The sequence below is a fragment of the Populus alba genome, chromosome 14 (genome assembly GCF_005239225.2).
Source record: "Populus alba chromosome 14, ASM523922v2, whole genome shotgun sequence".
Classification (NCBI taxonomy): Eukaryota; Viridiplantae; Streptophyta; class Magnoliopsida; order Malpighiales; family Salicaceae; genus Populus; species Populus alba.
The window spans coordinates 10,316,881-10,328,839 of record NC_133297.1 but is presented as its reverse complement, the minus strand read 5'-3'; the positions used below and the strand labels follow the sequence as shown (position 1 = coordinate 10,328,839).

The 11,959-nt window shown below is 33.8% G+C and overlaps 1 protein-coding gene and 1 pseudogene across 1 annotated transcript; one reads left to right on the top strand and one right to left on the bottom strand.

The window, feature by feature from the left end:
• Positions 1-2,397: 2,397 nt before the first annotated feature.
• Positions 2,398-6,575, top strand: LOC118041419 (NPL4-like protein 1). Its single transcript, XM_035048742.2, has 2 exons — positions 2,398-3,503; positions 6,036-6,575. The coding sequence occupies exons 1-2, from the start codon at positions 2,523-2,525 to the stop codon at positions 6,285-6,287; spliced, it is 1,233 nt and encodes a 410-aa protein (XP_034904633.1). The 5' UTR covers positions 2,398-2,522; the 3' UTR covers positions 6,288-6,575.
• On the bottom strand, positions 6,573-10,192 carry LOC118041708 (peroxidase 30-like; annotated as a pseudogene).
• Between the last annotated feature and the right edge of the window lie 1,767 nt (positions 10,193-11,959).

Genomic DNA, 11,959 nt, shown 5'->3' with positions numbered 1-11,959 from the left:
GCTATTAACTATTTTTTTATCCTTTAATTTTTTTTTTAATTTTATCATTCAACATTTGATTTATTAAGATTTAGTCTCTTTTAGTTTTTTTCATTGTTTTTAGGCCCTGCCCAGGAGTCGATCTGGGAAAATTCTTGATTCAAGGATCTAGTGGGTTGATCCAGGTTAACTCAAGTCAATCAAATCCCTTTATTTTATAAAAAAAACCAAAACGATACTATTTTGAAAAAAAAAAATTGATGGGTTTTAACTTTTTTTTGACTGAATTTGTCTCAGGTTAACCAAAACATTGGTCAACTCGAGTTTTTAATTGTCTTGCACTGAAAGAATCCCCCCCCCCCAATTTCTTTTGAGACTTTATCCGGTCTAAGCTACTAGTGAGGTCATGGGTCAATCTGTAGGGGCTAGCCAAGTTTTAAAATAATAGCTTTTTATATGTAGTGCTCTCAATTTAGTTACTAGCCAGGGTTAGGGTTTGAAAAATTAACATGACTTGACATCATGTTCTTTCATGATTACATCCTTTGAAGTTGTTTATTTTGAAAAATAAACTTTGTTATTTTCTTCAATTTTTTTATAACCAAGTTATCCCTCTCTTATAATCTAGGTGAGAGGTTTGTTCATGTGACCCATGTTTTTTTTAGGTCACTTTTTTATATTATTTTTTATTTTGTCGTTCAAAACTTGATTTTTTTAAAAAATTAAACTTTTTGTTTCCTAATTTATCTTCTACTGGATTATTTTATTTATGATCCTACTTGCAAGTTTTGATGACCTCACCTAATTCTGCTGGTGCTTTGTTTTTAAAGTATTTTTTTCATTGATTTTTTTTATTTCATCATTTTCACATTTTAATTATTAGGGATTGACGAATCATTATTTTTTCAATTATCCTTTTATGATGTCGAGTGATGAATTTTTTTTTCTTCTTTAAAATACATTGGTTGTGCTTGAGCATTGTTTTTTTTACATTGAAAAAAATTTAGCCCCGCATGCTAAGCATGAGCCAACGATCTAGTAATAAACTACTGTTATTACCATTATTATCACTATTAGTATTATTATTAGTGATATTATTAGTATTATACCATTACCATTACATTATTATTATTATTATTATTGAAATAAAAAAATTAAATTTGATTTGAAAGGATAAAATAAAAAATTATAAAAACTTTGATAGAAAAGCAAAGGAAAAAAAAAAAATCAAAAGAAGAAGAACCAAATGAAATCAATATTATTCTTATTGGAAAAAAAATCATAAATTTGATTTCAAAGATAAAACTGAAAAATCATAAAAATTTGACAAAGAAAAAAAAAAAAAATCAAAAGTAAAAAGACTGAATCAAAAGAATTATATATATACAAATTAAAATCAAATGATTAAATTAAAAACAAATAAAAAAATAACAAAAATCAAAACTAAAAGAAATGAATTTGACACCAGGAACAATGAGGATCAAAGTTTATTTTTTAGGATAGGAGAGAAAATAAAAAGAAAAAAAGTAATCGGCAACAAACAAATTACTTTTAGAATGACATGTGTTGCTTAAAATGCATAATGTCTTCCACGCGCTAGCGTATTTTTCATTTAAAAACTATTAATGAAATAATAAATTATGTTATTGCCCTTAATTAAACCAATAATTACAAAATACTGATAAAAATACTTCAATACCCCTATTTCAATGGTTTAATTGTTTTTGACCCTAAGATCATATACATAATCTTATTCTTATTGTATATTAAAAAATTAAAAAAGACAAAACACCCCCTACCCTGCAATGTTTTTATTTATTTATTATTGTTATTCTAGGGGTATTTTTGTTCTTGGATTATTCATAAATATATTAAATTGACAAAACACCCTTAAATAAATCTATAATAACTAATTTGCCGTTCAAAAAGATAAAAATACTCTTAATTTAAAAGCAAATAATTTTTTTTTGGAAAGCCATAAACGTCACATTATTACAGTGAATAATGAATTTTATCTATAGTTATAGGAAAATCACCATTCTTTTTAATTGTTTTTTTATATTCCAGATAAGAGTATCTATGGAAAAAACAAACAATAAAACACTTTTTTTAGTTTATTTTATAATTATAACTTTAACGAAATAAAAGGACGGATTTATTTAAAAATAAATAAATCAATATATATATATATATATTCATTAATTATGCAAAATTATAGATTTTTTAAATAAAGATTTGAAAAAAGACCGCTGTTTGAAAAATAAATAAATACGGCGGCGTTTCCGAAGGGCTCCAGGATCGCAGCTGCAAATAAACGAAGGACACAACGACACCGTTTATACATTGTCCGGGGAAAAATAACTTGCGTGTCCTCTTGACCGGCTTCCCCATCAAGCAAACAATCACATATAAATACAGAAAAGCACTCCCACTCCCTCTCCCAGCCAAAGCAAAGCAAAGCAAGGAACCCAATTAATTGTCTTCTTCTTCTCAAGCTCAGAACTCTCTCTCTCTCAATCTCCATAAAGCAATCGATCAAGAAGATGATGATTCGAATCCGCAGCAGAGACGGGCTGGAACGCGTCTCTATCGACAACCCAAACATCACAATTTCCCAATTCAAAACTCTAATCCAAAACCAACTCCAAATCCCTATCCACAACCAAACCCTCTCCACTAACCAAAACCTCCTCCTAGCCAAATCCCCTCCCGATCTCCTCCAATTCACTGACATGTCAAACCCTAACACCCTTCTCTCTTCCCTCAACATCTCTCACGGCTCCATTATTTTCTTAGCCTACGAGGGCCACAGAACTATTGCGGGCCCCGCTGTTCACCCTGCTGGTTCTTTCGGCCGTAAGATGACAATGGACGATCTCATTGCCAAACAGATGAGAGTCGGCCGGCAAGAAAATCCCCACTGCGATTCGGTGTCGTTTGATCGCGATTGCGCTAATGCGTTCCAGCATTATGTTAATGAAACGCTCGCGTTTGCTGTTAAAAGAGGTGGGTTTATGTATGGAACTGTGTCGGAGGAGGGGAAGGTTGAAGTCAATTTCATATACGAGCTGCCGCAGCAGGGTACTGAAGAGATTTTGATGCTTTTGAGGGATTCTGATGAAGAAAAAATAGTGGACGCGATTGCGGCGGGCTTGGGGATGAGGAGAGTGGGGTTTATATTCAATCAGACTATAATGCATGACAAAAAGGATTATACTTTGTCGAATAGGGAGGTTCTTCAGGCGGCGGAGCTGCACGCTGAGAGTGAGTTGAAGGAGTGGGTTACTGCGGTGGTGAAGTTGGAGGTGAATGAGGACGGGGGAGCTGATGTGCACTTCGAGGCGTTTCAGATGAGTGATATGTGTATTAGGTTGTTTAAAGAAGGATGGTTCGAGACGGAGATTGGGGAAGATGTGGATCCTAAGTTGTCTATAATGAAGAAAGATGTGGTTGTTGGTAGCAAGGATGTTAAGGAGGTTGATAATGATTTCTTCTTGGTCGTTATTAAGATTCTCGATCATCTGGTATGTTTTACATCTCAGTCTTTTGCCTTCTTTAGTTATTGCCTTTGTTTGTTTGTTTTTTGATATTGTTTTTATATTTGTGCTCTTATACTTGACTGGTTGCTTTCTTGTTTTCTCTTCTCTTCATTGATTGATAGTTGACTTGATAAAAGTTCTAAATGGTCCATGAAAGCTGACTGTAATACACCTTTTGACTTGTAGCTTTGAATTATGAACTTGCTAGGAGGTTCCCTATTTCACCAAGTTAAGCTGCTTCTTGACTTATCCAATTTCTTAGTGAGGGGAAGGGTTTTAACATTCCGGATAATGTTGAAAGCAAATAAAATGAGGGGAAAAAAAGAATGGAGTTTGAGAGCCAAATGATTAACATCTTATCATATGAATTAGAGTACTTCAGAGGGAGTTGGGATATGATTCTATTTTTGGGTCAGGGCTTAACATTTTGCTGCCCACGTATTCTCTTGCTCGTGCTTGCACAAAGTATTACTTAGGAAGTGCTGGCTTTCACTTTTTTTTCTTTGTTATGTTTACTGAAGTACATCTAGTTTTTGAATATCAACTTGCAGTCTAAGCTTTGAAGATCCTTTCTCTTTATATGTGGGGTGATATTGCTAGTTATCTTGCTATGGGGTTTGTGAATACAAACTTCTAAGCTCCAAGAAGGATATATCTGTTTTGTGAGGAAAAATTCTCTCTTTTTTCTAGACTTTCTGCAACTATATATGTGTTAATGGCTAAGCTAGAGTCATTGGAATTGGTTATCAATTTTTACTCAAACCATTCTACCTCCAAGTTTACTTGTGCAGATTGCTAGAGGTGAACTTTTTTTATTTTCCTACGTGGTCCTTTTCTTTTTACTGGGTCTTGGATGACTATGTTCTTTGTTTGTGTTATCAAAAGTGAGGTTGCACTGAATCTAATAGGTGTGCCTTGTGCAAGTTATCTTTGTGTGAGTGAGTGTCTGCGCATGTGAGGAGGGGGGGGGGTTGAGGAATTGTAAGAGCCATCAGGTTAATCACGGGGTTGAGGAATTTTAAAGGCCAGCAAGTTAATCATGTGATGTTTGAGGGTCTCATATAGGTAGTTTGCTCAACAAATATTGAGAAATAATGGTCAACCATATTTGATAACTACAAAGAGTGGAGATGTCTACAAGCTATAAATATGCTAGACAACAAAGATGGCAATGTCGTGCATCCAACAAATCATTATATTTTCTGGATGGGGGTTTGTGGTTATTTTATTACTGGCATTATACAATTACAGTTGTGTTATATTTTATGCAAAAACAAGATGGAATATTTGTTGTCGAGGTGCATTTAGTTTGCCAACATATACATGAAAGGTATGATTATTTGGAGTATTTGAGCTTCATATTGTGAGAGAGCCAAAAAAAAATTTTGTGTAGCATGATTCTTTTAGGGTGGTCTGAGCATGATTCTTGCTTCAAAACAAAGAGAAGCATTTGAAGGGATGGTTTAGAGACATAAGTGGTGCCAGGTGAGGGATTCTGTTTTAGATGTGCAGTCATGCAAGCCTTGGAGGGAGATTGGGTTAGAGTATGAAGCAGTCTCCTTTGGTTCTTCAAAAAAGTAGTTTTCAAACGTGCTTTTCAGTCCTTCCAAATATTTATCAGATTCAAAGTCATCTAGCAGTTGTATAAAACAAGTGATATACTTTCCATGGTATATTGTTGATTGTCTTGAAGAATATGTGCTGAGATGGTGTTTCTACATTACAGTAATGAGGGAAAAAGCAGCACTTATCCTGCAGCATGAATTACTGTGGGACCAAGCCTCCTAGCATACAGCATTCATAGGATGAGAGGGCTATATACTACAAGTTGTTTAGTCCCTGACGTGTGTGATATAAATATTGATGTCTCATGCCTGAAATTTATTTGATGCCATTTATTCAATTTCCATTCTGGAAATTCAAGTGTACAAATGGCTCAGATCCACCAAGAAAACAAATGGGTCAATAATCAGTGGGCCATTTGTCAGTTCACTGCCCCGTTATTTGAATCCGGGGGGGAGGGGCTTGTATATCAAATTCATGCAACAGTTAAAAGTTTGAATGGTTTAGCATTTTCTGTTCTGAGTAAGTTCATCGGTGATGCTAGATCATGCTTGTTGTTTACATAATAATTCTTGATATCTCAAGAACTTATATTTTTTAGAGCATGACACGTGCAGAACTGCTTGTTCCTTTTTTTGGCCGAGACATGAGAATGATACTATTCGTCTTATGTTAGTATTAGTTGATATTTAATCTAGATTGTATTCTCTTATTCGTGGAAAAAAAACTCTGGTTTTGACAGAAAGATGCAGGCTTAACTAGGGGAAAATGAAAATTGAACAGCATTAATATTCAGTGGTGGTTTTGCTTGGAAGCCTTTCATTCCTTTGATTCTTTTTTTTCATGCCATAATGAATTTCTAAGATACAAACAGCACAATCCTGGATAGTATATCTTTTCTGCTGCATCTTGTGGAGAAGTTCAATGACTTTTCTCGTGGATTATTTAACGCAGGGCCCTCTTTCAACAACCTTCCCCATTGAGAACAGGATTACCCAAGTGACAATGAGAGCATTGAGGAGTCATCTGGACCGTGCAAAGAATCTTCCATTTGTGAAGAGAATATCTGATTTTCATCTCTTGCTATTTCTGGCCAAGTTTCTAGACCTCAATTCTGATGTTCCAGCATTGGCAGAGTGTGTGCTTACACAGACAGCAGTACCAGAAGGTTATCAGCTCCTAATTGAGTCCATGGCTAATACTTGATGTTGCTTGAATACCCGATTCTTGGATCAATCCATCTTGTCCCCCGTGGCAATTTCTGTGCATCAATCCCTGGAGCTTTTTATATTACTTCTTGGTGTATCATATGGGGCTAAAGGGAGCGTTCTGCCTCAGAATTTAAGTTATACAGTGTCTATACGTTCAGCCATTTATATTTATAAATTTAAAGTGTCTTTTCATTAGCTGGTTTGATAATAGGTGTTTGGTGAAACGAGGCAGTGACTGTAGTTTGATTTCTTTTAGTAATCGGAAATGCTTGATGTTAGGACTGTGTTTTCATAATGTTTGATTCGAGTAATTTTCTGATCCAGCATCCATGCTTATCCGAAGTATCCACGACTAGGGTGGCAAAGGGCTGGATTTGAAATACATTCATATAAATGCTCTGTCTGAAGTGTCGAGGACGAAAGATGGCAATAGATTCATAGCACGTCCGGATCTAATTTCACCCCTCGTGGACTCAGGCTCTCACATCTAATCCCAACGTGTTTGGGTTCACGGGACTGTCACGCCCTATTAAATGGTGAAATTGCAACGGACAAATAATCTGTAAGTAGTAAGTACAACATCTTTATAATTTATTGAAGCACGTTGAGAACAACCACCCAAGTAATAAATGGGTTTCTGGTTCCATCACCAAGCAATCCTTATTCTCTTGCTTCTTGCCTTTCATGGGAACAGCAAAAGACAGTAACACCATGTGACAGATGACAGCTTAGTTCGAATTGACATGGTGAAATACTCTCACCAAGTAATATGGAATAAACTATTTAAACAAGAAAACAAAAACTTTCAGGAATTGATAACGCTACACTTCTTTCTGATCTCCCCTGACGTGCCATGAAGAACCCCGATTGCTCCCATTCTCTTCATTGGTTGCGCAGATTGTCTGAAGAAAACATTTGAGTTAAGCAGCTCTCCAACAATCTTGTTCGGAGTTCTGTTTGTTAGAAGGGCTGCATCGGATTGGAAGAGACCCTCTCGCTGCTTAAGTATAGCGAAGTAAGCGGTATCGAAATTCCGAGAGCTGCCAGGGTCTATCTCTACCGTGGTTGCTGCGTCGTTAAGAATTTTGCATTTGGGTTTTTTAAGAAAGCAACGTATGTTGGGTTCAGGGAAGGGTCTTCGTCTCCTTTTCCTGTGAAGTTGTAAAGCCGGTTGCTGACCAGGTTGCGGTGGCCTGCTCCAATGGTGTGTCCCCCCGCATGCAGCATGGTATTCAGCACGTCAAGTTCCTGCTCAATGAACGTGATCGCTCTTGAAAACTAACTGTGTGTTAAGTTCCTGCTTCGTTGCTTTATACCATACCTGATAGTACAACTAGATCATGAACAGTGAGACCTTTGCTCTTGAAACTTTGAAGGAGCGTCGAGAAATTGAAGAATGGGGAAGGAATGTCTGTCAAGGCCTCCAAGCTTCAGAGACAATCTTCTACCCACAACTCTGGGTTTTTGAACTGCACGCGTGCCAAAGTTGTTGGGACCGAGTTTGAGAAGGCGTGAAACTTGAAAGAATGCGAAAGTATGAGTTCTATTTCAACTTGCTGTTATAATATGCATGATAATAATGGCTACCAGAAAATTAAAATAGATTTTTTTTATTGGTATTTTATGATGATATTTACTCATTAAATTTGCCTATTGCTAACTTCATCGGTAAACACTAATAAATATAACTTTATCGCTTACTTCTAAATCGAGAGAATTAATTTAATCAAAATAAAAAAAATCAAACAATACAATAACGTGTAAGTTTTTATAAACATTATCGTTACCGATAGAATTATAGTGAGAATTTTTCTTGACATATATTATTTGTCTATAAAATCACTCGTTTTTTTTTATTACCAATAAATTTTTTGATAGATTAAAAATTATTAATAAGTTTTTTTTGAAGGCTAGTTTTTATCTGTAATCCAATCAAGAAATACTCACCTATGATATATTAAAGTAAATATCGACAGAATATTTTGTCGGTAAAATTATTAAATGTGCCAGTGGATTGAGTAGAAAGACTAGTATTTTGTAGTACCTGGAAGGCAACCGAGTCCCTAGCAGACAAGGCCAAAATATCAGCTTAAGATACCTTTCCTGGACATGTGTATCAAAGCCTGCCAAAGACAGATTTGGAATTGCATCTTTCTCCGCGGTGTTATTTGCTGTTGAGTTTACTAAAACAGAGGCATCGCAACCCTGCCTGCAGGATTTAATCAAGTTCCGATCCATGTTACATCTCAATCAATGCAAATTATTAGGAAATTAATTAGAAACAGGTAGATCTTTAAATGCTTATCCATGTCCACCGCCTGTTCACACAAGATCCTTCTGTCAATTGTGCTAGCAAGGAGGTGCCAGCAATTTTTTTGCTCTAATACTGTGGAAATATATAAACCGGTCACATATGCTAAACCTAATGTGTTCTTAGGAAAGATGTTAAGAGATCCTCTCTGTAATTATATACACCGATCACACATTTTGTTTAATTTGAATTTATGTGTTGCCCTGTAAGAATCTAATACTACACCTGCAATTATACAGTGAATGTATAATTCCTTTTATTCTTAAAAACAAAACAAAAAAAGAGAAAAAGCATTGCAATATATAGATCTATATATATATATGTTGCTTTTGGCAGCATGTGCGTGCATGCATGGAGAAAACTGCGAGTATTACAAAAACCCAGAAGACTGCATTGCTTGAGTATTGCTTACCCCGACGAAGCAGCCATGAAAATGCGTTCTCAATAGCTTTGCAGGCAACGCGTCTCCAAGTGAGATTAAAGGTATCTTGTAGAATTTCTCCCTCAACCCCACCTGCAGCCTGACAAAACCCAGAAACAGTCAAGACTACTACTACTTACACAAGCAAAGATTAAGGAGCCTATCTTCATATCGATCTTAGTCGACCTTGATCGAGCACTCCAGCTAATTCCTTCTTAAGAAATACTAAGATTACAATTACAGTATAGCTCTTCCTTTTATAGCAGTGAAATGGAATCTTTCCCATCTAAGATCCAGAGATAACACAATCGATCCATGCTGTGAATACGATGACCTTTGTCAAGCACGCAATATCATGACAGCCGACCTTTTCCAGGTCAAAACAAATGATAAAATGGGGCAATTACCTTCCAGATCTTATCAGCTATAATCTTTACCAGCAACAACGGTGGGTACAGATGGATGAGGCGTATATAGTAATTAAAGAGTCATCTCCATATATAGCTTTGAAAAATTACTTGAGATACAAGGAACGGTAAAATTAATGAAAATTAATGCTACATCTCAACTATTTTTTATTTCAGAATAATCCTATAGTCTAATTTGTTTGTATTGGAAATTTATGCTTTCCTTATTTTATCTTCTTACATCCTTCATTCACTAGAGCATATATAAATTATTCTATAAAATAATTAATAAGGTATTACTAGTTATTTTTTCTATTAAAATATTTGTTTTTAATAAAATTCCCATTTTTTATAAAGAATTATAAAAAAGGCAAAGGACATCCGATAACAAAGGTCAAAATAACTAGTAAATAATAATTAGAATATGAAAACATTTTTCTATATATTCATATTTTGTTTTAATTATGATGATTTTTAGTATTGTGATTCAATTGTATTTTTTAAAAAATAAAAAAATATTTTTCATATTCTATTTAAAAAATAAAAAAATATTTTTTTGATATATTAATATTAAAAATAAATTTAAAAAATAATAAAAATATTATTTTAATATATCTATAACAAAAAAAATATTTAAAAAAAACATCAATTACCATACTCCAAATAAACACTCAATGATGGTTTACCAAGTTAGGAGCCAAATCTCGGAGTCCATTCATCATTTGAGGTATAATAACAACACCTTCCTTGTCCCATGCCATGATAATTGTGTCATGGCCAGCATTTTTTCTTGAAATAATTGACAATTTCAATCAAAATTAATTATCTCATTCATTGAGAAATTATAATACGTACATATAATATTTTGTTATATTTCTTAATAATTTTTTTTTTAAAAAATAGCTATTATATATCACCCAAATATGCTAGAAATTGCAAAGTAAAAGAATTATTTTATTTTTTGATTGGTTGACTTTGTAGTTGCCATTATTGCACATATTAAGATCTCAACTTGCATGTCAGCTGTTAAGTGTCTGCTGTATCGCTATCAAAATCATAACACTAACAGCTGGTTTTGAAATGCTAAAGATTGATTTCATCTGTTAAAAAGTTTAAAATTGATTTCAATTACTATGTTTAGGATTAACAGTGAAGCAAGGCATTGAAATTCAATTTGTTAAAATATCCACCGCTATAAATCACAGCTCAAGAGTAACAAAAACATTGAAAATACTGTTTTTTAAAAAAGAAAAATAAATAAATCATGGGATAAAAATCAATGGAACTCCGTCATGATTCCTGCTACAGTAGCAATAGCTGGGTCTCAATTGTTTTATCATATTTTTATGTTATTATTGTTTTATTAATACAACTTTAGCATTATTATTAGAAAATAATATAAATTATATATTGAAACATCACCTATTAGCTTAAGCTTAAGCTTATGAATTGAATTAGTTCTTTTAATCCGAGTTCCTTGTATGAACTTTCTCGTTTATTTTACTGGAAAAGATGCAACAAATAATTTTGAAAATACGAGTTAGAGTGATGATGCTAGAGAGATGATGGAAAAGTATGTTGTGAGATAGATGTAACAACAGTCTCAATGAATCGCCTCAACGTAACACAAGGTTTGGGAGGAACAAACCCTAAAGATGAGAAGCCTGGGTTTTTGATTAAGATCTTGCAGCAACTCGTGCCACTCCTGATCTTGGGCTTGGCTCTTGTCGTCCGAACCTGCACCAAAAAAGAGGAGAGGCTATGATTTATCAGGATCTATCCTTTTGAGGGGTTAAATATGGATTCAATCAGTTTAATTCTAGAAACACTCTTTAGTTTTGTTTCTCCCTGTTTGTGCCGAAGATGCTTTAATTTAGTTTAAAAAATAAAAGTATTGAAAAATATGATCAATAAAAAGCCTAGAAAAAACTCACTAGAATAATTTTGGTTTGAATTGGTTTGGTAGAGAAAAAACTAAATTAAATCGAAATTAAATTGGCTTGAACTGATTTTTTATTTGGTTCAAAAACTTAAAAATCAAAATTTAATTTAATTATTTATTTTAATCCGACCAAATCAAAAATATTAAATCCGTAATTTCTCTAGCCACGGAATCCAGGCTTGAAAATTGGAACCCGAAATGATTATCCTTAAAAAAAACAATCTTCCTCCCTATCATATTTGGGCTGGGCGCGTTAACTTTATGGGGTAGTTATTAATTTGTACAAAATGATGGACGCCCACATAATCATCAATGCAACGTAGAAGAAGCTCTCAGTACAATATATATATATATATATATATATATATATATATATATAATACTGTGCTTCTTATTACACGGTTTCTCTTTGTTTTCTATAATAATAATATATATAATCTTCTCAAGGGGCAGCATAGATATATTTGTCTGAAAATCATCTTTGAAAAATACAAAGATAATGATGTTTCAACTAAAGTAACTAAAAAAAACTAAAATGCAAGGAGACAGAAAAAGAGGACCGTAACGATCAAATACTTTTACATCT